This window comes from Bactrocera tryoni, chromosome 3 (assembly GCF_016617805.1).
Source record: "Bactrocera tryoni isolate S06 chromosome 3, CSIRO_BtryS06_freeze2, whole genome shotgun sequence".
NCBI lineage: Eukaryota > Metazoa > Arthropoda > Insecta > Diptera > Tephritidae > Bactrocera > Bactrocera tryoni.
Window position 1 is genome coordinate 21270033 of NC_052501.1, and position 27817 is coordinate 21297849.

General features: G+C 36.3%; 1 protein-coding gene across 2 annotated transcripts; it reads right to left on the reverse strand.

Annotated features, from left to right (window-relative positions):
• Window positions 1–78: 78 nt before the first annotated feature.
• On the reverse strand, window positions 79–27479 carry LOC120771277. 2 transcript variants are annotated; one of them, XM_040099202.1, is made up of 3 exons: window positions 27063–27479; window positions 26441–26998; window positions 79–216 (listed from the first exon to the last, which is right to left on the reverse strand). In XM_040099202.1, exons 1-2 carry the CDS (start codon window positions 27426–27428, stop codon window positions 26441–26443), a joined length of 924 nt encoding a protein of 307 aa, XP_039955136.1. In that variant the 5' UTR covers window positions 27429–27479; the 3' UTR covers window positions 79–216. The 2 variants fall into 2 exon arrangements, with proteins under 2 accessions (XP_039955136.1, XP_039955135.1); XM_040099201.1 differs by lacking the exon at window positions 79–216 and having other exon boundaries at window positions 26350–26998.
• Between the last annotated feature and the right edge of the window lie 338 nt (window positions 27480–27817).

Consider the following 27817-nt stretch of genomic DNA (forward strand, 5'->3'; position numbering starts at 1 on the left):
CTAGATTTTTTATTTATTATTTTATATATAATTTTCGTATTTATTTATTTTTTGTTTATGGTTTTGATTGTTCTATTGTTTTGCACACTTTTTAGCGTTTATCTCACTTTATTTATATTTCTTATTTATTTTATTTTTTTTATACATTTTTTTAAGCGGTTCACACCATTTGCAGCTGCGCATCTGATTTGGCTTGCTTTTCGAGGAACTGGATAGCTGTGCGAAAATATAATTTTGTTCTATTTAGATACAAAATTCAACGAAAATATATTTGTTTGTTATAATAAATATACAAAATTCAACGAAAATATATTTTTGCACAATTCTAAATTTAAAAGCTGTTTTTCCGAAAATAATCCATAACTATTGCTTTCAAGTTTGTTTTTTTTTAATTATTTTAATTTTTATTACTATTTTTAGTTTTTTTTTTAACAATAGATAATAATTTTTTCCAATAATTGTTTCTTTTTTTTAGTACCAAACTTTTTTTTTTATTATTTTAATTTTTATTATTAATTTTAATTTTTAATCAAAATAGTTTTGTTTAATACTTAATCCTTTTTAATAATAATTTTTTCAATAATATACATATGCATATATTTTTTAATATTAAACTTTTTTTATTATTTAAATTTTATTAATTTAATTTTATAATTATTTTTAATTTTTTAATAAGATTTTTTTTTAATAATATTTGTTTTAATAATTATTTATTTTTAGTATCAAACTTTTTCTTTTAATCCATTTGCCGTTTAGTAGCGTATTCTGATAACAACATATGTTCGCGTGTGATACCCCGTCGTGTGTGCGAGCGCTGATCGCGTTTGCTATTGCTGAAACTCTCGCATGCAACTGCTGCTGCTGCTGCTGCTTCACGCTGCTGAAACAAAGTCAGCTTAGTCAGCGAGCAATCGATCTGTCGGTCACATGCCGTTCTCCAGTCCACACGCCACAACAACAACACAATAAACACACCCATACACATATGTACATACATACACTACATACATATACAGACATACATATATCTAGCTTTGTATCTGTGTATATATGTGTACATGCCTGCATGTATGTGTATGTTTGGCTACCCGCATGCATATTGGAATTCTATTAGTAGACAGACAGCAGTGCATTTCCATTCGGCGTACTATTTATGCCTCCCACAGCGTCACCACCCCACTGCTGTTGGCGATGCTGCGGCTGGAACTATCACTGCTATCGTTACAATTGCCGGTGGCCTGTTGCCAGAGTTCAATTGGTGTGTTTTACTTCTGCTGTTGTTTTTTGTAATTTTGTTGTTGTTATTGTTAATTTCACTGCACTGTGCACAACGGCAAAATGTTGCTAATGCTATTTATTGTATGTTTAGTATCTACTATATGTACATATGTATGTGTGTGCTATCTTTATGCTGCTGCGGTTATTTTTATTATGCTCATTGCTACCGTTGTTGTTGTTGTTGCTGTTGTTGTTGGCGCAATTGTAGTCTTCACCATCGTGGTGTTACTTGTGGTCTACGAACTCTTTCAACAAACAGTTTTTCATTCGGCTCGTACATTCTATGCCCCTCGTGCTTGATTTTATATATGATCATTTGGTCTGTCTATCTGTATGTACATATGTATGTATGTATGTATGTGCAATATGTTTGTTCGTCAGTCAGTTGTCTGCCTTGTTGTATGGTTATTTGTCTGCCCGCTTGTTTAAAAGTTTTATGTTTGTTTGTTTTATGTTGGTTTTACGAGCGTTTACTGCCTCACTCCATTCGCGGTTCATTGAAATTGTGTCGTCGCGATGACGTTATTTGTGAAATACTCGTAAGAACTTCAAGCTCTGGAAAGTCTTAGCAGATTTCATTGTTGCAGATAGATGATAATTGTTGTTTGTAATTTTGTTTTATTTAACTTTCTACGCAAAGCGGAGTTTTTTTTTTTGAAGAATGTCTTATATAACGAGCTGCTTGAGGCATTCTTTGAAAATTTAATTTTTGTTTTGAACAAAGCTTTAACGAATTCTGAGAATAGAATGAATACAATACCAGCTTCTGGTATTTCGCAATATTGCTTTTGCAGAATCCCGCCTACCGCGTATACATACGAGGCAAGTGTGGTGATTTTCGAAATTTCGTAGGCTTTCACTAGGGACTTTATTTTTTTACATTGTACAAGTATGATATACCAAGCAAGCTGAAAAGTACGAGCCGAGCCTTTGAGAGGGCGTCGTAATAATTAAGACCATATGTTTTGCAGTTGGATCTAACCTTCAAGAGTCAAGGTATAAATTTCAAAGCTCGCGGACAAAAAGCAAAACATTTCATTTTATTGATTCGCAGCGTGTCTACTGAAATGTTTCAAGCTCAGTCTGGAAAAAACTGGGCAACTGAGCAGAAAGTATCTAGATGATTTCACGCTGTTGATTTCGGTATTTGCTTTGGAAGTATGCATGCGACAAGACATGCAGCTTAACCGCATAGTAGTCTATTGGACAATGATAAAACCTTTCTAAGAGCAAGTAGTCCAGACGGCTTCTAGCGTTTCACTCTAAGACAGACGGATCTTGCCGTCGCACAAGTTTTGGTTGTTACGCAGCGATTGCCAAGCTCATTGGAAGTCTATAGGCCGAAGATAGCGGAGTATCAACTCATTCCCAATTTGATAAAATTTGGGCAAAGGTGCCCACTATGCCAAGTTAATCGCCTTCGCTATGACGGACAACAAAGCACATTGATGCTAACAATAAATAGATAAAACACTCTTTGACTTATCTTGAACACCGCCCGCAAACTAAATCCAATATCGTCGCACTGTTATCGAAGTTAATGCATACCTCTCTGAAAGAAACTGCATTTCAGAGAAGTACATCTACTGCTACTTTGCGGACGGTCAACTTCACTTGAAAGTAACTGTAGAGGTCTGGTAGGCTGAAACTCGAGTTGATGGAGAGCTACAACGGAAGATTTCTACCTACTTTTACTTCTGGTAGTCCTTCTTTTCCCCTAAGCTTTCATTCCTACGTTAAAAAGCTCACTGCATTTCTTCTCCAGCGCTTCCTATTTAGAATAAACCCCAACTGCTTCACCTGCCCACAAATTGATGGCTAAAGCCTTCTAATGAGGGGTGAGAAACATCTGAGAATGCTTGGAATTCTGCTTCTAATGAGTCTCTCCAATGTCTTCAATAAAAACGAGGATATCTTGATAAACCTTAAGTACTTGACAGTTTCGTGCGAGTTTGTCGCCCTTCGGAATGAATGTGACCTGTCTCCAAGCCACCAGAAAGTGGCGGAATTTAAAGCAGTTTGTGTAGATGGACCAGACTAGCGGCATGACACATTTATCGCCTTATAAAACTAAGCAGGTACCGTCCACTAGCGGGGATTTAAAAGGCTTGAATGAGTTTAGCGCCGATGTGAGGCTGAGAAGTCTATGCAGCCTTCGCGAAGCTCTTTCTCTTCTTTGGATTGGTTTTGTCGAAAGTGAACAGTAGTAGTTTTACTCAACGTCTAGTAACAAGTCTCATTTTTAAAATACCTCAAGGTGGTACGATCCTTAACGAGCATACGTCTAAATCCTGAGGATTCATGGCATCCGTATAGGCTTCCGCAAGAGCTCTATGCGGGGGAAGAGCTTTTGGTTTAATAAATAATGCGATTACTAACTGTAATTATGATAAGGGTTGTCTTAATTTGCAGATCCACTTTTACATAACCAAATATTAAGGACCACGCTACCCAAAGATATTATTTATTATTTAGATTGGAGTATAAATGTCTGGAGTACTTCCTTACTTATTACTTATTGACTTTAAACTAAAAGCTCTACTCGAGATAAATATTTAGGAAATTTAAGAAATTAACTCACAAAAACTGGAATTAGAACTCCTCCATCATATTTTTACACACACATACATACATACATATGAACAATTGTGAATCATGTACGTAATATGATTCATGAATGACAAAACCAGACTATTGTCATTAGATCACCAAATTGTTTACTGTTATTATTTAGTCTGAATGAGAGTGAAATTGCATTTCATGTCGAAAAGGTTGAAAGTGGAAGGCAAAACAATTAATTATGGGACAATCATTTAAAACTACATTAAACGAGCAACGAGTATAACGGTTTATATATAAGTACACATGTAAATGGGTCGCATGCGGAGATGGGCGTTGTACCGTTAATTGTACAGTTTATTAATTTTTATTGTAAAAATCTGCACGAAATCGCTTTATAACAATGGCTTATAATATAAACGACCCGGAATGGAGTGAACAGCGTGACATCGATTAGATCACACAGTGTTCGTGCTAATATTTAAAACTGACGTTGAAGTAGTTTAGTAATAAAAGTGTAAATTTGTGTTTGGATTCGTAATAAAGTTATTTTCAGATTTAGATTTTTAGTAGCTAATTAAAATTTGTAATTAGCAAGTATAGTTTGTTCCAGATTACGTGTGCGAGTACAAATATATGTATTTACAATTCATACTTGCATCCAGTATGCATTAAAAATAAAGGTAATACTAAAAGCTTTCGGAAGCTTTCTTAAAGTTTCGATAAAATCCCGCCTACCTAGTATACTTATATACGAGGAAAGTGAAGTGACTTTCGAAATTTCGTAGGTCATCACTACAGATTCTATTTTTTACATTATACTATAAGTATAATACCAGCAAACTGAAAAGTACGTGTCGAGCCTTTGATAGAGCGTCGCTATAATTAAAACCATATAAAAGCTTTCGGAAGCTTTCTTAAAGTTTGGATATAAAACTTTGCTTCTCAACGGCTACCATCCTTCTGACTTATGACTACTTCCCGATATTTAAAGTCCTTTCACACATAAACAGGGTTTGTGTAATCCGTATAATAACGGTACCTACAACATCAATATTTTGTAAGTCTTGACAATAAAAATACTTGGCAGGAAGTGTGTTGTTGTTTGTTTTCAAAAAATTTCACGTCCTTCAAAATAAACTTTTATGAGTCCACCACAAATTAGTCAAATCCGGCCACTTCACAAGGTTCAATGGAAGATATGACTGCCGAGATGTTTCAACCTCAGTCCCGCAAAAGCTGGGCACTGATCGAGGAGAAAATGCCTGGATTTAAACCACTTTACCATTATCCATACAATTTTGGCTGCCTCAGCATGTGCGCCTATTGGATTAGTACATAAAAACTATATACATATGATTGCGGCAAAATGATTCTTGCTGAGAGCAAGTTTAGTAGATTTCCTACATTCCACTCTAAGCAGCCTCAGGATATGCATTGTGATTTTTGCTGAGAGCAAATAGTTCAGTGAATCTCCTACATTCCATTCTAGGCCAAAAGTTTCTCATAGTCTCACCGCAGTTGTTGTCGATCTGCGCTCACGCAAAATCTAAGGGCTAGCGTTAGAACGGAAGAGGACGATCTCATCCGTATCTAATCGAAACAGGGGTACCCACTCTTGCAAGCAGTATCGATTTTGTGGACAGCCCTAGTATAAGATCATATGTAAGTATGTATATCATCTGGTCAAATTTGACCCGAACTGACAAAAAAAAATTATTTTAATCTTTTTTTCTTTATCAAATTTTCGATACACTTGCTATATGTCTTGGCTGGGAGGGGCTGTATTTAGATTTTGTTTTTAGGGTGACGGTTAATTTTTGAAGATCCATCATGACAGTTTCAAAGTCATATTCATAAGCCCACGTCACGTCCTATTGATAAATATAGGATACGCAGTTACGTTGTTAAGAATCCTTTCTGCGACCTCTACTGGACGTCGTTTTTGTAAAAGATTCAAGCCTTTTGGTACTAGTCTAGCATTGACACGACTCTTACCCAAAAAATTAACCAAAATGTGGCGAGTCGATCCATTAGGCATATTCTGCTATCTTTCTGATGCCAACATGACGACTTTCAGTTTAATCTTCACTAACAGAGCCTTATGGCTGACTCGTATGAAGCAAGTCTTCGAAGAATTCACGACTTTTACTGAATGCTCTGTGATTGAACTTTACACGAATATCAAAAGTTTATACTTAGGGAAATATTTATCGAATCGGTTTGCGCGCGCAGTCTAAATGAACCAGTTCGGGTCAAATGTGATCATCAAATAAAAACATTTTTATAATTTTCAAGACTTCCTATATATTTATACGTATATATGTATGTAGGTATATTTGTCACTTTAATTTATTCCGAATTCTATTAATGGCACATTTTTTTATGTATGTATGTATCCGTATTGAATCATTTTCTAAAATGTTAACATTTTTGGGAATAATTTTCCAGCTATGCTTCATAGTCACATATTTGCCATATCCGCAAAGCTACCTAATTTGAAACAAAGTGAAAAATGTAAAAATAATATGAAAACGAAATAAAAATTGTCAACAGCGCCATTTGATCGCCTTCATGCGCCAAGTTAATTAATGTAATTTTATTTCTTATTAAAGCTGAGCTCATTGCCACCGTTCAACAAGCGTTCAAGAAAATTGCTGTGCCATGAAAGCAATTCATGTACTACTTGTGGCAGCAATGAGGGGGAATACATGTACATATGTATGTGCACATCGCCAACCTGTAGTTGATACATGAGTCATGTTGAATGCCACCAGCTAACTAATCAAGCGGCGCAGCGAGCACTTGCAAGGCGGCATTCTTGCTTTTTTTCTGCAAACGTTGAAAACTCGACTGGCTGCCAACAAATGAAGTATTGAACACAGTGAGTGCGAAAGAGTATACTTATAGCAAATTTTATTTTATGAAGTAAAAAGCCAATGGTCACCCATTAATACATATCTACAGGCATACCGACATGCACATGTAAGCTCATATCCGCAAGATGCTTGGATGAAACCATAATTAAGGCGATATTTCATACGGATGAGATGTGGATGGCTTGGTGCGTCGCCATCAAACCATGTGTGTCATTCTGTGAGTGCTAGTGTGAGTATGGTGCCATAAACGGTGAATGGCGTGTTGTATCGTCGTTGATTTGGAAGATGGGTAGAAATTGTGCTTCATAAATTTGTAAAATACAAATGTATATTTTGCCATGAACTTCGCTGCTCTTTAAGGTTAAATGTTCATATCGGAATAGTTGAACTAACGATTGCTCAAGTAGTCTTAATTTAAATTAATTTTTTTTCAGTGGAAAATATTTTGCGTGTACATTAAGGAAATTAAAAGGTCTATAAAGACTATTTGATAATTTACGCGTTCTAAAGATGAGTGCCATATTAAAGGAAATAAGATATATAGTACATATGTATATAATAAAACCTCTGTCATCTTTACCCTCTGCAGTTGAGCTTTCATTTTGCTCCGAACTGTTGAACAGGGGTTGGACCCCATACGCGCATTACACGCACACCATTCACACAGAATCGAACCCTTGCACGCCTTCGCCGCTTAAACAATTCTCGCGCAAATTAGCCTATCTGGTCAGCATTCTGACTAGTGGAAATCACATCGCTAACATCTAAACATCCATCAGTCCAGCTAATCCCCATACCACCTAGATCCTTAATGTCAATTACATACACCCAGTCGTCTACTCCGCGCCACAAAAACAACCCGACCTATCATGATGCAAAATGTATTCAGAGGCGCATTCCCCCTCAACAAACCCAACGTCTCGAATGTACTCATAAGTGACTCGGCCGTTAGGACTATTTTCTCAACGGTCTTGCCGCCTATCACCTAGAAGCCTCCTGCTCCCTAGATATCTCTCCCTCTCCACATCATCATCGGAAATCCAGTCATTTCGCAGCAATGACACACTCAAGCGCCTTCTTAACCTGAATACAACAGCATGCTGTATGACAATCAGGTCAAGAGGGCACATACCTAATGCTGACCCGTTCACCCGGACAATCGGTGGACGAACCGGCGACAATCTACTCTTAAGCAGTAGGGTCACCGTTTTTTTCATCGATATGTCCACCCTCACCCCTAAATCCCTACGCTCTAATAGGTGTCCTCTAGCCTGCAGTAGTTCAGACCGCGAGCGACCTTCGACCAGAAGAAGAAACACTTACAGAGTGGCTCGAGCTGAGCTTAAGCAGAGAGTCCATCACGAACCACTCCAATCTCCACACTCCCATTCATATCAACTAGAGAGGCCTTTCTGTCCGAATAGTAACTCATTTCCGGCAGCCAAGCTCCTCCAGCTGTTCGTGAAAATATCCAATAAACAAGTGATCATTTTCAACGATCAGTTTGTTTGACAGCTATATGCTATAGTGGTCCGATCTGAACAATATGTTAGGAAATTGAAGTGTTATCTTCGACAATAAGTTATGCCAAATATCATGAATATGCCTTGTAAAATAAAAAAAAATGTTCCATACGAGATCTTTATTTTCGGTCAGATTGTTTGGCAGATATGCAACGATTATCTCCAAAACTGAGGCACAAGTTTTCTTACATACAGACGGAAAGACGGACTAGTTTAAATCGATCTATTTCGTTACGCTGATCATTCATACTTACATACACGTATAATGTAAAATGCGCCTGGCGTCTACTCCTCAGTATTAACAACTTCAGGGACAACTTAATCTACTAAGTTCAGGGTATAAAATATAAATATCATGCTTGTATTCAAGTATACATAAACATAAATATAGCGATTAATACATATGTACATATGTATATATAACGATTAATCACATATGCCTCGCTCATTCATATCTTTTTATTCCAAGATTTTGCATATCACGCGTTGAAAAGCGGTCAATCGTAACATGAAGTCGCATCTTTCGGCTGATCAATGGCATATGTTGTATATACTACATGCAGAAAACGAGTGTGATTTCACTTTTAACTGTAACTGCTAATATATGGTACATATGCACTATATACAAATGTATGTAAATCGCTAACAGAGTTCAATCCGAAGTTACTAAAGCGTGTTATCAAAGAAAAATGTTTCACCAAGGGAAAGTATTTCGCCATAATTCGCAACAATTTGTTCATATTTTCAGTTACGTATTGGCATATTGTTCATTTAACCATTTAACTGGCTAAGATGTTTTCCCATGTTTTCACATGATGCACTAGAAAAAAATGGTAGGAGAGTTTCACTCTTAAGCAAGCGAACTATGAACTGTGCTCTTACGGTTGCAATTTTTATACTCTCGCAACAATGTTGCTAACGAGAGTATTATAGTTTTGTTCACATAACGGTTGTTTGTAAGTCCTAAAACTAAAAGAGTCAGATATAGGGTTATATATACCAAAGTGATCGTCACGAGTAGAGTCGAAATCCGGATGTCTGTCTGTCCGTCCGTCCGTCTGTCCGTCCGTCCGTGCAAGCTGTAACTTGAGTAAAAATTGAGATATCATGATGAAACTTGGTACACGTATTCCTTGGCTCCATAAGAAGGTTATGTTCGAAGATGGGCAAAATCGGCACACTGCCACGCCCACAAAATGGCGGAAACCGAAATCCTATAAGTGTCATAACTAAGCCATAAATAAAGATATTAAAGTGAAAGTTGGCACAAAGGATCGCATTAGGGAGGGGCATATTTGAACGCAATTGTTTTGGAAAAGTGGGCGTGGCCCCGCCCCCTACTAATTTTTTTGTACATATCTCGGAAACTACTATAGCTATGTCAACCAAGGTCTACAGAGTCGTTTTCTTCAGGTATTTCCATATACATTTCAAAAATGGAAGAAATCGGATAATAACCACGCCCACCTCCTATACAAAGGTTATGTTCAAAATCACTAAAAGTGCGTTAACCGACTAACAAAAACGTCAGAAACACTAAATTTTACGGAAGAAGTGGCAGAAGGAAGCTGCACCAGGCTTTTTTAGAACTGAAAATGGGCGTGGCGCCGCCCACTTATGGACCAAGAACCATATCTCAGGAGCTACTAGACCGATTTCAATGAAATTCGGTATATAATATTTTCTTAACACCCTGATGACATGTACGAAATATGGGTGAAATCGGTTCACAACCACGCCTTCTTCCAATATAACGCTATTTTGAATTCCATCTGATGCCTTCTCTGTATAATACGAGTACATACATAGGATACATTTAGGAACCAATGATGATAGCGGAATAAAACTTTACAAAAATACGGTATTTGAAAAATATGTAAATGACGTATTATGAAATCTCGATTATCACTTTACCATGCGAGAGTATAAAATGTTCGGTGACACCCGAACTTAGCCCTTCCTTACTTGTTATTATTGAGGTGCGTAATGCTAATCAAAAACTATTGAGATAAAATATGGTATATTCGATACAAACTTAACTAAATGGAAGAAATTTAATATATAATATGAAGGAATGCCATCCAGAGGTGTGGAGCATGAGAAAAAGATCGAGACCAATTTCATCGCAATGTTGGATATAGGGGAAGGTTAGAAGGATACAAATAAACTAAAAAATTCCCAAAAAAAATATACATATATATTTTATAAAGATAACTCACAAGTTTATTGATCAACATATTCATTTGGATTTAAATCAGCTGGAATAACGAAAATCTTGTATATGGGGCTGGGGTAATTCACGAACCGTTTTTCCGTTTTCAAATCCAATTTATAGTATATCTAAGAAACTCGGTAAATCTGCGGCAGAGACGTTTGATATGATCAAGCAGGCCTACCCAGAGGCTGCTTTAGTAAGAAGTGGTGTGTTTCGGTGCCACTAGGCCTTTTTGAAGGGCCGGGAAGAGGTCGCTGATGAAGACCATCACTTTTTAACTTAAAGTGCCGATAAAGCTTGGTTGGAAAATAATGTCAAAAATCAAGAATATTAAATACATATGTATATTATTTTAAAAATTGCAAAAATTTCTTGAAAATAGATACCGAACTTCTTACTTTATTAAATAACTGTTCCACCAAAATTTAAGCATGTTAAAATAAAAATAAAAAATAATTTAGTAACAGTCAGTTTTCTCAAACTTGTTACTCACAAAAAGTTATCGTTCTTAACTTTTTTAATTTCTTTCATAGTTTTCTTCATTTGTAGAATTGAAACAAAATTTTTAATTATATACTATAAATAGCAAATCAAAACAATTTATATGCCTACAAATTTTACTATTGTGTGCTTTATTTCGATTTTCTTTTCAATGCAACACCATAATTATACGATCGGAATTATTTTTTAATGAGCTAAGTGGACTCACATCTGCGCTGTTCCGTTCATTGCTGGAATATTAAGTTTGATGACGTTTTTCAGCGGCTTTTGTTTTGTCACAACAACGTCAAAAATATTACTCATGCCAAAATAAATAAATACATTTATGTTTATGTACATATATAATCATATAGTATATGACATATGTATATGTAGGTAAATACTCGTATGAAGTGGCAAACAAAACACCTGCCATTTGAGAGGTGAAATTGAAAATGAAGAATTGTAAAATTTTGCATAATTTACAAAGCAAAAAAGCAAATGAGTAGTGGATTAATGAGAATATACAAATGAATGAAATCGGTGCGAAATTATTTGTTATTTGCATTGGAGAAAAAAATAAATAAAACAAAACAAAAATAAAATAATTAAACAAAAATGAAAAAAAGACTTAAAATATGTATGTATATATATAAAAAAAAAGAAAGAAATAATATTAGAAGTGGGCAAATAAAGAAACCACATTGCACAGTCATAAATTTTGCCGGCATGTTTAAAATGCCGAAATGCTTTTAAATATATATGTATGTACGTACGTATATGGTATTTATTTAAACAAGTGCATTCTTATCATTGCTGAAAACGTTTGGAGTATTCAAAAGCTTTTTTAAATATTGGATGCCATAATTTTTTATATATTATATGTTTTTATACTCTTGTAACATGTTGCTACAGGGTATTATAGTTTTATTCGCCTAACAGTTGTACGTATCAACTAAGCGAAATGGATATTACACATATATAGTATATAAATGATCTGGATGCCGAGAAAAGTTGAAATCCGGGTGACTGTCTGTCTGTCTGTCCGTCCGTGCAAGCTGTAACTTGAGTAAAAATTCAGATACTTTGATAAAAATTGGTTCGCGCGTTCCTTAGTACTCGTATAAAAGTACGATCGTACGTCATACAGAAGCACTAAATTAAGATCTAATTTGGCACAGGGGATCGCAGTAGCCAGGGGCACCTTTGGGAAAAAGTTTTTGAAAAAGTGAGCGTGGCCCCGCAGTCTAATAAGTTTAATATATATATTTCCTAAACCACTAAAGCTACAGCAAACAAATTCGCTCGGCGCGAATACTACAAGAACTCCTACCGATAGTATAAAAATGGATGAAATTGGGTGAAAACCCCGCTAACGCTTTATGGTAGCCGGGTTAAAAATTGGATGATTCTTTTCATATTCCAATCGACTAATTTAGCATTTTTCTTATATTCGTTTATCACATACTTTTCATATAGCACAATTTTAAATTTCTTTTGATTCTCTCACTTTCACGTATAGAAACCAAAAAACAATTAATATAATGGGTTAAAACTATGCACGAATAATGATATTAGAGTATGCAATTTTATGATCCAAAATTTGTCCAAATCCAACCAAAACTGTTCAAGTCTCTAGGTACCGAATATGTGGACCTCAGTATCTATAGTTGACTTTTGACCGAAAATATCGATCAATGTGTGTGAAATACAGACAGAGTCCTTTCCATACAATAGTATCTCTGTGTATCAAAAATGGGTTGAATCGGGTCAATACTTCCTTGAGCCTCCATATATTTCTGCGCCCAAAATAAATAAAATTGAGTGAAAACTTGACTTAGCCCCTATATATAGTATGTAACTAATACCTGATATTTTGCATGATTTCGCAGTCTTTAATCTCAAGGTTTGATTTCAAGTTGCAAGAGAATAGAATGTTCTGTTACACCCGAGCTTAGCGCTTTCTTACTTGCTAATATTTTATTTGCTAAATTTAGCTATGAGTACATAAAAATTGCCAACTAAACTTGAATTTAACTACATTTTACATTGAAATTTCTTTTTTATTAGAATTGTGTGATGTGAGTTTTCAGAATAATCGACTGTTAATCACACTTTTTGCAGAATTTACAAATATTGTTTTGAAATTTGAGTGAAATATCTTTGCAAATTTCATCCAGATTCTATGAATTGCACTCAAATTTCAAAATAATTTTTGTAGGTTCTAACCAAAAGAAATTCTGAGAATAGTCTGAAACATTTAAGCAGTCGACTCTTCTGAAAATTCATAACATTGGCGTTGGGCTAGAATGTTCAAATATTGGATTTTTTGATTTTGGCCTAAATTTCACTTTAGGGTCTTAAAACATTACTCCAAAATTATTTCTTCAGTAGTGAATGAAATTTTCGCTCGATTCATTCAGCTTCATCACGTAAAACTTTTAACACCTTTTTTTCGAAGCCGTATTTTTCCAACCTTGCTACGATTGTACTCGATTAGATTAGAAAAATTTTATTTAATTTCTTCGGTCAAGAACTGAACATTTTATTAGAGGATCGCCATTTTGCGAAACACTGATGAAAAGTTAAAATCGCATTTATTTTATTAGCCAGCCTTATGTACATAGACTAAAATTACGTTTACTATTTTTTTTCAGATGGTATAAGTTCTTAGATTCATCGACGAAGGTAGAGGACCTGTTGAAACAGTTGATTTCGAAAAGTGGTTCGGTAGTAGATATTTTTTACTCTAAAGGAAGCGGCGGTGACCCTATAATGTAAGTGTTTAAATGTCCGTCTCTTTATCCGTCTGTCTGTCTTTATATATGAGAAAAATTCTCTCAGTTTTTTAGATATCGATCTGTAATTATGCAAACGTACTTTTCTAGCCAAGAAGCTGCGGAAGCCGAAGGATCCGCCGGCATATAGCTGCCATACAAACTGACCGATCTAACTCAAGTCTTTGTTGGGAAAACCCTTTTACTTAACAGTTATCGTCTCGAATCTTGGCATAAACTATTAGCACAGCCTTCGCTACAACCTCTTAAGAAAGTGCTCAGATCGGCCAACACACAGAAATTGTTCAGATAGGACAACTATAACATACAACAGCTTGCATGGAAAACTTTTTGATATGATGAAATATATTCACGAAATTTTGCAAGAATTATTGTCTATAACAATAATATAATTTTTGAAGAAGTTTTTCAGATCGGATTCCAAGTGCATCTAGCTGCCATACAAACTGAACAATCGGAATCAACTTCTTGTAAGGAATTTTTTAGTATCTGTAAAGGGTATTATAGCTTTAGTATGACCGAAGTTTACGTTTTTTCATGTTTTTCTTCACTCCTTAAAAGAAATGGCAAAGTTAGGTCTTTTTTGGAGACTGATCTAACCCCATAAGCGAACACGAGAGTATCGTTTATGTAACTGGAATGAACCAGGAATTAATTCGGCAGTTTTCTTCAAAAATCTCTTGGGAATTTTTCCTACTGCTACATTAACAACAATCACTTAGCGAAAAACAATTTATACGAATTGCTTATTTTATATATTTAACATTCTTAAAGTGTTGAATTTTAAGTCTTATTGTGAAATTTTGAGGTATAATGGCACCATACTCCTTAGCTTTAAACGCGAAAGTGGTGTCTACACCAATAAAGAAGAAGAAAATGGCATCAGTTATACGATCACTGTATTGAAAATAGTTACATATGTACGTATGTAAGCATATTTATATCGCACAATGTGCAAAAATGACCAATGAAGGTCGCTATAAAAATATGAAAAAGTGCACTGAAAACAAAACGTGTCAGCGAAGAAAAGTCGTTGCATTTCTGCAGACCACACTTGTGCGTCATATGCCCATATACTTGGGTATGTTTATAACACAACTTAAACGTCAGAAAGTTTGTATGCATGAGGGCCATTTCCGACGTTGCACGCAAGACACTGGCTGCATTTCCTGTATACATAAAGGTATTGTTTGCAAGCACTTTTGCCGCAACTCCACGCCGTAGAGCTTTCGATAGTTACAGCGGTTTCCTGAGTCATTAGACGCGCGACAAATGTTGTCACTTTGTAGCAAACACGACACATATATGTATATGTATGTATGTGCATTAAGTATAAGAAGCACATAAAATAATGAAAAAATTAAATTAAATTAAAAATAAATAAATGCAGTAACAACAACTTCTTTCTTCCACTGTGATAACACGCATCCATTAGCGCGCGGACAGTGCAGAAGACGTTTGATGGCATATAAGGCGATTTTTATGTGGTTCTTGGTATCTATGGTTACTTTTTTTATGTATTTGCATCCGGTGCGCCGATAGCCGCCAACACGGTCACTCTTTCATATACTGTGTGTGTGTATTTATGCACGCAGACTGTCGCCACTGTCCACCAACACCGCCCAACCGTTTTGCCGACGACTAACCCGTTTTGTTCTTGCGCTCGTTATGTGCTTCCACATGCATAAGTAGGTTTGCATTAAACGTAAAATTTTGCACTAAACACTTTTATTCTTGTTTTGTTCAATTTTTCACTGCTTCATTTACCATTGCTTTTTAGTTGTATTTAAATTTTTTTATTTACTTTTAATGCACATACTATTTATTATTACACATTCAATTTGCCGCAGTTCAGTTTACCGTGTGCCTCATGAACGTCGCGCATGCGTACGTCCGTACCGTTTCGAAACTTAAACGCGTATGCGCTGCATGCAACCTAATCAGCGTAGCCGATGTCTCCAGACCAGCCAGCATACAGCCATCCATTAGCAGTTGGCTAAAAACACCACATCAGTGCTAGCAACGAGCGCCAACGAGCAAAGTCACTGCCACATGCTGAGTGCGTCGAGAGCGTTGTGCTGTGCACAAAGCGGGACAGAGGGTTCTTTTGAAAATACTAAGTGGTAGAATTAATAAATAAATATTTATATTTGGAGTTAGTTGGCGTGAGTTAGAATATTTTTTATTATGGAGTGATTGTATACGGAAATGTTTAACACTTTCTGTGAGAGGTCGTCACTAAAACTTAATCTATACATTAGCTTTTAAGTTAGACCTAACACAAAAGATATATTTTGAAAACAGAAATAACGTTACAATCCACAACACCTCCGGGATGGGATAGATACCGAGAGATAAAGAGGGAAGCGAGACGCATTTGCAGACAGAAGAAGAGAGAGGCCGAAATGAGTGAGTATGAAGAGTTTGACAGGCTGGCCGAAAAGATTAATGCTTGAAAATTCCACGAAAAAATACGGCGACTAACAGAAGGTTTCAATACCGGAGCATACTCTTGTAGAACTCTAGTAAGCGATGCCCAGAGCATACAAAAATTATGGAGGGAACACTTCTCCAGCCTGCTGAGTGGTAGTGAAAGCATAACACTAGGAGATGGTGAACCCGATTCCCCAATCGATGACGATGGAGCAGACCATGAAGAAGTTCGATAAGCAATTATCCGTCTGAAGAACAATAAATTGGCAGAGGCAGATGAATTGCCGGGCGAGCTATTCTTCGGCGGCGAAGAACTGAAAAGGACAAGGCTCCTCAACATCGCATATAAGGTTCTGTCGAGCGTATTGTGTGAAAGATTAAAGCCTACCATCAACCTTATCAGTGTGGCTTTAGACCTGGAAAATCTGAAACTGACCAGATATTCACCATGCGCCAAATCTTGGAAAAGATTTGACAGCACGAAAAGAAGCTGTCTTTATGCCGTGTTGTCTAAATTTGGTATCCCCGCAAAACTAATACGGCTGTGTAAATAGACGTTGAGCAATACCGAAAGCTCCGTCAGGATCGGGAAAGACCTCTCCGCGTCGTTCGATACCAAACGAGATTTTAGACAAAGCGACTCCCTATCGTGTGACTTCTTCAATCTCTTGTTGGATGAAGTAATTCGAGCTGCAAAACTTAATCGAGCAGGTACAACCTTCTATAAGAGTGTACTACTGCTGGTGTATGCCGATGATATTGATGTCATTGGCATCCGTGCTGTTAGCTCTGCATTCTCCGAACTGGATAAGGAAGCGAAGCAAATGGGTCTCGTAGTAAACGAGGGTAAGACGAAATATCTCCTGTCATCAAACAAACAGTCGCGACTTAGCTCCCATGTCACTGGTGAGAGTCCTACCTTTGAAGTCGTAGATAATTTCGTCTATCTTGGAACCACCGATAACAATGTCAGTCTCGAAATCCTATGCAAAATAACTCTTTCCAACAGGTATTACTTCGGACTGAGTAGGCAAATGAGAATTAAAGTTCTCTCCCGACGAACAAAGACCAAACTCTATAGATCACTAATTATTCCCGTCCTGCTATATGGTGCAGAGGCATGGACGAACACATCATCTGTTGAGGCGACGTTACGAGTTTTCGAGAGCGCAGTACCCTCCGGGGGAAGCAGAGAAAGTGGAGGAGGAGTGGTGAGGAAGAACCTGGCTACACTTGGAATCTTCAATTGGAGCCAAACATCGAAGAGGAAGAACGACTCAGCTACAACCAGGTAAGCGATGGCCATGCCAATAAACAAGAGGATATTCTATACCAGCCCGATCTGAAAATTTTTTTGGAGATTCTATTTAAAGGTATCTATGGTAATAAAGCCGAATATTAACTTCGATATATGGGATTGGAAAAAACAAGGCTCCATCACTTCATCTCAATGTACAATCGTCAATTATCCGAGAGGATTGCTGACGATGAACCGGATCCAAAGCTTGGAAATAGTAAGGACCAGTTGACGGTTAAGGTGCCAACATTTTGAATTGTGCATGAAATAATTCTCACTGTAACCCGTCAACATTGATTATTATATACTGGTTTATACGTTTAAAGTCCGAAATCATTAAAACCCTTAAATAGGGAAGAAGAAAGCGATGTTTTGATGAAGCGTGCTTTAAGCTTTACCGTTTTTCAAATTTAATCACATTTTACAACAAACTAAACCACTGTACTTCAATCTGAGCGTGGTCAATCAAGAACGAAGAGAGTTTTGCAATAGAATGAAGAAATGATTCGCTTCGATACTCTTTTCAACTCACATTGTGTGAATCACTCGTCTGAGCCATAATGAAAAAATCGAAAAATAAATAACGCGCACGAACAATAAAAATACGCAGAATTAAGAAAAATTAATAAAAACTGCACAGCAGAGATGAACACTAAATAAAATAAGCTATGCGCCGCACTTGCGCTTAACCACAATCGCGTACGAGGAGTACGAACGCGGTTTTCACTAAGCGGCGGCTTCATCCACTGCCGGACAGGAGGAAGCAAGGAAGAAGTGGAACAAATGCGCGGATGACGGCCGAAGTGATTGGCTGGCAGTTTGCATGGCTGGTTTATTGTCTATATGGTTAAGGTTGGCGCACGGCCACCGATCATGTCGTTGGGAATATGCGCGCAAAGTTGCGAAAAGCAGAAATACAAATCAACAACAAAGAACTTGTATCGGCTACAATGAATAAATAGTAGCTTCAATAAAGGCCACCACAACCGGAGGTGCACCAGTGGCAATTTCGATCGAAAATCGAACGAAACATATGTTTGTATGCATATATGTGTGTTCGGTGCTCCACTGCTGCCACTTTTGTTGCATTGTTGTTGTTATCTGCCTGTCCGTGGGCAGGTAGATGGTGCATGCAATCAATACTACGCTATAAGCGGCATGTAAAAATCGGTTGGTTACTATAAGTTTCAAAATAATAAACCGCTAAATAAGCTAAAATTGTATATGAATATAGTTAAAAAGAGCATAAGAAGTTAGATCCATCTAGAATTTTCGCGTTTTTTTTTTGGTTTAAAGTACTTCAGGGTCCTAAAACATTATTCAATTTTTACAATTGTCATTGATAGGTTCTTCTTCTTTATTGGCGTAGACAACGCTTACGCGGCCGAGTTTACTACGGCGCGCCAATCGTTTTCCCTTTTCGCTGTTTGACGCCAATTAGAGATTCTAGGTGTAGCCAGGACCTTCTCCACCAGGTATTTACCTTGGAGTGGAGGTCTTCCTCTTCCTCTACTTCCCTCGACGGGTACTGCATCGAATACTCTCAGAGCCAGAGTGTTTTCATCCATTCGGACGACATGACCTAGTCAGCGTGACCGCTGACAGAACCTTTCCCTCGAAAACTCGTAACGCCGACTCATCAGATGTTGTCATCGCCCATGTCTCTGCATCTAATAGAAAAACGGGGATGTTGAGTGGCTTGTAGAATTTGGTCTTTGTTCGAGGAGGACTTTACTTCTCAATTACCTACTCAGTCCGAAGTATCATCTGTTGGTAAGAATTATTCTGCGTTGAATTTCGAGGCTCACTTTGTTGTTGGTATTAATACTGGTTCCCAGATAGACAAAATTATCTACGACTTTGAACTTATGACTGTCAACAGTGACGTGGGAGCCAATCAGCGAGTGCGACGACTATTTGTTTGATGACAGGAATTTTGGATATGTCTCTTGGTTCGCCGAAAGTATGTCTGCCGAGATGTTTTAACCTCAGCCTTGCAAAAACTGGGGTTAGGAGGAGGAAGTGCCTGTATGTTTCTATTTCACCTTCCTCCATACAACTTCGACAATTTACGTCCGATAGCAAGATGAACTGTGCTAAGGACAAGTAGCTCAGTATATCTCCTGCGGCCTACTTTAGGCTACAGAAGCTGATCGTCGACCGTAGATTGACCCAATGGCCGCCCTTGTTTTTATCAAAATGTTAGTTTTAACTCAAAAATATGTTTGATGAAGCATAAAAGCGATATTTTCGATTCCCTTTTCCCTACTTCTAGAATAAATTGGCAAAGTTATGTGGTTTTAAGGGCTTTGACTTGGCCTAAACTTTTAAAAAACTCGGCGTGAGTTAACATACTATTTTGATTTCTGGTAGAAATTCATGCAAATTCTTCAAACTTCTCGTTTATTAGTAAAAAAAAGAGGGTATAAAACTTATCTGTTGCAATGCCGCTTATAGGGTGGGCTAACTTGTTTCATATTTAGGCTACAGACAGTTGGACGTGTTGCGAATTTACGTAGGCCAGTTGTCGCGTCCAACTATTAAACACATTTTATAACTTATTTAGCACTTTATTAAGGAACTTTAGTGGTTATGCCGATTTTTGGCGGAAATTAAAGATAGAAAATGTTTTACTTAAGTCTAAAAGTTCTAAAATGCCAAAGTTTCCATGCAGATGGAGTACACAAGAAAGATATTCTGGAAAATTGCCGTGGGGACAGATCTTGGATATGTATACGAATATAGGTAAAGCCATAGGTATCTAGGTCGGATTCGGATTTTACAGACTCAATCAAGAGGTGAAAATTGCGTAAAGATAAATATTTCAGTAAACTATTAATCTGAGCATCTAGGTCTAAAAAAAGCTTGTTTTATATTTTAAAAGTCATTTCACATAATGATTGATGAGCTATACAATTTTAAGGGTTTATATAAAATAGCAAACCGACTAATCAAGGAAGTTTCGAATACTTATTTAAATTTTTATATTTCATGATCACTATTCGAAAGAACATTCTTTGGCTTTTTTGTTTTGAAGATTATCCCTTTCAAATGTTGGCCGCGACTACGTCTCACCCGTTAAGCCCAATTTTCATTGACTCTCTCGAGCGTTCCGATTGGTAACTGACGAATGACAAGCGTGATGTTATGCTCCATGGCCTGATTCAAAGCATCTGCTCACCGAAGTGTTATCTCAATAAATCCATTGACTGATGCGATTCACCTGACCCACAAACCACACCAAACCGTTGGGTTTTCTGGATGAAATGGCCGCTCTTGGATATCCTTACATTCCTCTTCGTCACAAATGCGGCAAATTTCGTTCACTTACATACCCATTGAGCCAGAAATGGGGCTCGTCGCTGAACAAAACGTCGGATCTTCTTGGAACTTTTCAAGAGCTCATAGAACGTAATGATGTCACTTAGGAAGGTCGAGCGGCTTTAGTTCTTGTCTTAGCTGCATTTTCTATGCTTTCAATTTAAGATCTCGACGTAAAATGCATCGACTCGTTTCATACGTCAGTCAGAGTTGCTCCCAACGGCACCGAATCGACTCTCCACGGTCTTTGTGTACGTTGAAATGCCATACAATACTGAACAAAAATGACATGACAGCTTGACACGACTCACACGTTATCTATCGAAAAAAGACTATTGGAAAAAGTACATCTACATGTATCACCCTTTATATAGTAGATTTGTTCCTAACTCTCGAAACATACCTACATACACACCTATAAACAAAACAAAATAGAACGCTTTAAACTAAACAACAACACTAGAGAGATTCAACCAACTCGTCTTAATTATTAATGCACAACGAATTGATTGCAGACCACATAAAAAAAAGGCTTGCAATATCTTGTTGTAGGGTTCCACATATATAGAACATCACTTCCTTGCCTTTTATTGTAGAAACTGCCGTACATTCTTTTCTACTCTTTAATATGCACACAACAATAAATAAATGCATATGTAGGCACAATAATGTGGATTGCTAGCAGACTAACCGATTTGATGTGCACCGATTTCAGATTTCGAACGCTTTGAAGGCGGGAAAGAGGTGGTCATCGGCAAATCGAATGACGGCTCTAGAACAGAGAGAAACGCAAACGCAGAAGGTCGTCGCTAAGCGCAGGCCAAGGATGTTCTTATGAACATACAAGTATGTCTGCACATATCAAACACATATACACATGCGCAGACAAAAACTTATATGTATGTATGTATTTATTCATACATATAAATAACTGATATGAAGATACCATGATGGCTTTCAGGTGTATCGAAATGAATGTTAATCTTTTTTAGAAACCTGTGGAAGTTAAGTAACTGAGAGAAGTTTGCTTGTCGGTCAGATGTTTATATGAACACATGTGTGCAACTATGTATGTATGTATGCTCATCATTTTTTGTACGTTTATAAATCAGCAATAAAATTTGCAACTGAAATAAATGAAAAAAAATAATATATGTATACATATGTACATATGTATGTATGTATGTATGTATATATAAAAGTGTGTCTGCATATTTGCACGCATATGCACAATATACATTCTTTTCAATAGATGCATACATATGTATGTACATATATTTAGTAATACATATGAGTTATTTAAAATACGGTAATTTGCCAAAAAAAAAATAATTTATTTAACGATAAGAAGTGCCTAGCCCAAATATATTCTTAGAATCCTAAATAAATATAAGAAATTCTTTGCACAGGCTTGCAATTTTAGGATTATTGCTAACTCAGGTCCTCAAACTTAAATGCATATATTCGTATATGTATGTATGTATATACAATACAAGGTGCATTCCAAAGCAAACAGGACTTTTTGAATCTAGCGGCCCCTGGTGGCGCTATCTATATGTCGACTGGTGCGTTAGAATCTGCTATCTTTATCGATTGTCCAGTGAAAATTTCATGACATTTCATCGATTGGAAGTGAAGTTATTGCGTTTTAAGTGTCAGTATGTTTGTGTTATCGGTGCGAAAATGAGCTTCGAACAAAGAGCCAACATTAAATTTTGTTTTAAAATTGGTAAAACTTTTACCGAAACGTTTCAATTGATGAAACAAGTTTATGGCGATGACTGCCTATCCCGTAGCAGAGTGCGCGGGTGGTTTCAACGTTTTCAAAGTGGTCGTGAGGACATAAATGACGATCACATTTGGTCCAATTAAAATCCGTGATCACCGAAAATTCCATCGAAACTGTGCGTGAATTCATAAAAATCAGCCGAAATTATCATTGAAATTCATGGAAATGGAATTGAACATCTCCAAAACATCGATTTATCGCTTTTTGACCTAACATTTGGGCTTACGAAAGGTATGTGCACGGTTTGTTCCGCACAAATTGACTGACGACCAAAAATTGCTCAGAATCCAACATTCGAAGGACGATTATTTGACCAAAAATCACACTTTAACTATTAACCACTTCCCGTATTCACCTGATATGGCACCGTGCGACTTCTTCCTTTTCGGAAAAATGCATTTGCCCATGAAAGGAAAGTATTACGCAGACGTAAAGGCCATACAAAAGGCTTGCACCGGCATACTGGCGTCCATACCGGCCAACGAGCTAAAACTCTCGTTCGACATGCTTTTGGACCGTGCAAAACGCTGTATTGAAGCAGAGGGAGACTATTCTGAATAAAAATAATTGATTTTGCCGAAAAAACCATTTTTTATGTTTTTTTTAAGTCCTGTTTACATTAGAACACACCTTGTATATCTAGTTTGGCAACTCCACAATCATTACTAATGAAATGTTAAGAACTAAGTTTGTGGTCACAAAAAGAAGAAGCTGGAAGAAAAGAAAACAATAAAAAAAGAATATCAGAGATTTAAAGAAGCTGCTTATATGTATGTACGTATAACGAAGCAAGCAGGCATTGCGTTAATAACTGTCAAAGTACCAGTTTAATGTGTGTCTTTTTTCGCTTTTTTGTGGCAGTGAAGCGAAAAAATTATGAAATTGGCAGTTGGTACAGAGCATTTACAGAGACCCAATTAATATTTTTTACGTGTGCACATATTTATTTCATACCGTTATTTGAAATAAACAGAAAACATATGTTCAAATACTTTGATGCAGAATTTTTAATATAAAGAAAAAAGTTAAACTCGACTGATTAGTCAGTTTATAAGGCATGTTCATTCTACTATGAGCAAAAAATGTTAAGACTTTGTTCATAAAAAAAATTTTAAAATTCTTAAATTATTCTTCAAAAAGTAAAAGTATTAAAAATAATACCCATTGGCCCCAATACACTTGTGCCAGCCATTTCTCCAAATCTCCAAATTTCCGAAATAGCCTTCAATGCGCGTAGCGATTCACGTTTGATGTCTTCAAAGGACTCAAAACGGTTTCCCCGAGCGGTCGTTTGAGTTTGCTGAATAGCAGTGTCACGGTACTAAACAGACGAGTGCGATGGTTCCGGCACGATGTTGGTCGGAAATTTGGCGAAAAACTCACTAAGAATCAATTCAGTATGCGTCGGTGCGTTATCGTGGTACAAAACCCAAGAGTTGTCGGCCCACAATTGCGGCTTCTTTTTATGAATAGCTTCGCGCAAACGACGCATAACACTCAAATATATTCCTTGTTCACATTTTGGTTAGTCGGAAGAAATTCGGAGTGCACCACACCTCGATAATTAAAGAAAACTGTCAACATAATTATCTCCGAAGGCTTTTTCAACATTCTCAACGTTTAGGGACCAGAAATTCGATTTGGCACATAAAATTTAATAGAACTTCTTTGTTGAATAACTTCACTCATCGTACAAAACGCCGGACGTACTTTATGTCCTTCAGAAAAACAACGGTATACTAAACACTAATGACTATTTCGATGTAACATTTGGCACAGCAGTCTCTGACAGTTATACCAACTTAGAAAAAAAATATTTCGTCGAATGGATTTTCATGCGAAATTTAAATTAAAAAGTCTTACTATTTTTTGCTCATAGTAGTGGTCCGATCTCAAAAATTTGTTCGGCACGATTGTCTTAAACAAATAAATATACCTGGCAAAATTAGAGAAGATATCTCGGCATATATGTACATATATACATACATATGTATCTCCGGGAGAAAAAAACGTGTGTTAATTTTTTAGAACAATATCTCAAGAAACAAATTTCTTTATAAAACTTTTAATATTTACCTTTAACGTACATATATATGTATGTATGTATACATAAATATGTATGCACTTGTTGATCTACCCTAAGGCAAACATATTTAAATCTCTCGCAAATGCCGTTAAATAAATAAAAACATATGTACATACGAACAATCATAAACATATGTAAATCTACGCATGTAGACCAGTTATCAACTTTCACACAGAAACTCCATTGGCCTATTACATACAAGACGCAAACGGTTAAAAGAATGGTTAATGGGCAAATTTTCATTGGAAAATTCTTATAGCCGAGTTTGATGTCTTTGATTGCAAAATATGGCCGTATCTCGATTTCTCACAGAGGAACAACAACAATATTAAATGTCTATTAGTGTATTGTAGAAACAGGTACAAAGTAAAGCTCCATAGAGCGGAGTTGTGTATATTTGCAGTTAGCAAATATAAACATTCACACACATGGGCATATCCGCACTTTCTACAGCGCTTTATTGTTGTTCTTAGACTCAAAGTTCTCGTTCTGCAGCCTTGACTTTGGCTCATTGATTGCTTTGACCAGAGAATGTCTGCAATATATTTATGTTTGCTTACATGTGAGCGTGCCACATGCAGCTGCTTGGTTTACTGGCCAAAGACCAAGTGGTTTATTGTCTCCCCGACTCCATCACCAAGACACTTTACCTATTAAGTATGTATATGTCTATGTCTGCTGTCAATAGTAGTTGCCTAACAACAGGTTTTTTGCGTGTTCACGTTGATTTTATTTTCTTCTTTTTGTTTTTCAAAATATAAACATATGTACATACATACAAATGTATACTTATTCATATGTGGAGTTACAGATATTTTTCGTGTCGAATAAACCGCAATTCGCATTGGAGTTTGGTCTTCCTCTTTATATAATTACTTAAAAACTTCATTAACACTGTTCGCTAATCGAATCGTTTTGAAGAAGACTTTAAAACAGTATTTTCTGTATGTATGTATGTTTGCAATATTGATTACATACATATGTACATATTATATAATATTTTGGTATATAAAAAAGAAAAAAAAATGTTTACTTCAGCTGCACTGAAGCTAACCACAATACCCTTCACAGGTGTAAAACAGGGTTTAAAGAGACACTTATCTTTGATGGATCAGCTTGCATGATAGCTATAAGCTGCAGCAGTCCAATTTAAGCAATACCTTTGGGGATAAAAAAGTATTCTATACAAGGACTGGATTTACATTGATCAATAACCTCGATAGAGCCAAGAAAGTTCCTGGAATTCGTCAGTGTGGGGCTTTGAGAATACATGTAATGGAGGAGAGGGCATAATAGACCCAAGGTTACGGTGCACACCTCGTCTTTTTTCGATTGCATTCTATACTTGTATGTATATATTTTATATGGTCTCCGAAGTTTCCTTCTGTGTGTTGCAAACTTCGGTGGTAACTTAATATACCCTGTGCAAGGTATAAAAATTGTAAATAAATAGTAAAGGACTATGATCATAGACAAATATCTGATGTTGCATTAATGGAGCGTAATCCAGTAAGCCGAAACATAAGAAAAAGGGATTTCAGTATATTTCGTGCTAAAATTCATTCAAATAATAAAAAAAATGCTTTCATTAAATAAAAGTTTTTTTTTTGTTTAGTCGCAAAAGTAGAGATGTAAATAAGATTAATTACTTTTTCTGTTTGTAATTACTTTTAAATTTTTCTAAAACTATAATTTTGTATAAAAATACAAATATGATACATTTATCTACTATATATTTACTAGTTTAATGACTATAATTATACTACTTTCTACTTGAGGTACCTATTTCAGTAACGATTCCAATCTCTTCTGCGTCGCATTGACGGCAGATTTAGTTGCAGTTTGGGATTTTAGTAAAGTTGCCAGTTGTAGTAGTGAATTTTGTTGCTGTGTTTTAGATTGTACCGCCTTTGTTGCTATATTCGTAGGTTTAGCTTTTTTCAGTTTTTGTTTTTTAACTTTGAGGGGCTGACTAAGATTGGTGGTGGGTTTAGTTGTTGCTTTATTTGAAGGATTTATTTTAGCCGCAACTTTATTACTTGGCTGTGGCTTTGATGTGTTAGTAGCTGTTGGTACTTTTTGCTTAAGTATACTAGGTTTAATTTGCATTTTGTCATTTAGTTTTGTTAAATTTTTGCTTTTGTCAAGTTTCAGTCCAGCTGTTTTATCCTTGGTTTTCTTCTTTTTCTTTTTTGCATTAACTAGTGTGGTTGTAATTGATTCGGGAGCTGCGGTTTCTTCTAAATCTGTATTGTCTTTATTTTCGCTATCATTTTCTGTTTTACCAGGTTTCTCCAGTTTTATTGAGGTCTTATGTTGGCAGAGTTCGCATTCAATAACCTGGAATATTATATTTATAAAAGGTGATTTTGTATGCATAATTATGATTTCATTGGTTACTCACCACACTGCTCAGAACGCGCTTCTGTAACCATTTGGCCCTCTTGCGTTGTTTCCTGGTCAGTGCTCTTCTTTTTTCGATGCTAGTTTTTGCTTCATTTAATTTCTCGATTTGCTTTTTTGCTTTAGTGGAATAGGCAATTTGTTGCGGCTTTAAAAACATCTTATAATTTGTTTCACTCCATTTACTGGAGCAACGGGGGCACATTGTGTTTTGAGAGAACTTGTCCTTTGGTAGAGAAATGTTAGCTTTTGCAAGCTTGCGACAGTTTGTCATAAAATAAGATTTTAGTAATTTTTTTGTGTGGTTATCGGACTCCAAAGCTTTTGCACAATCCCATAAATATTTTACTTTAGTTTCAGCACTCATTTTTAAGCAATTTTTATTAAGTTTAAGTTGTATAATGCGCCAGTTTACTTATGTTGTGATTTTAGGATCAGCTGTTCGGCGCGAAGCATGCCTTTGCATTCACTGAATGCACCACTACGTTGGCAATAAATTGCTGAAGATGTCACCACAAGCGTTCTTAAGCAATTGTGTATTCGGTACAATATTAAAAGTATCTGTAACTATTTTTGAATTTTGTGTTGAAAATAACAATAAATCGTTTATATATTCATAGAGTCAGATTTATACAGTAGATGCTGACAGTCGCTTAAAAAATTATTGCATATTATACAAATTTATTTAAGAACATCCGGTTCAAAACCGAATGTTTGAGTAACCATATCCGTTTAACTCGAAAAAAAATGGATATC

Bases quoted from the DNA above. Each gene is read 5' to 3' on its own strand.
- LOC120771277 (XM_040099202.1), bottom strand. From the start codon at position 27,428: ATGAGTGCTGAAACTAAAGTAAAATATTTATGGGATTGTGCAAAAGCT. The intron at 26,999-27,062 runs GTGAGTAACCAA...ATAATATTCCAG, and splicing joins AGCGCGTTCTGAGCAGTGTG to GTTATTGAATGCGAACTCTG.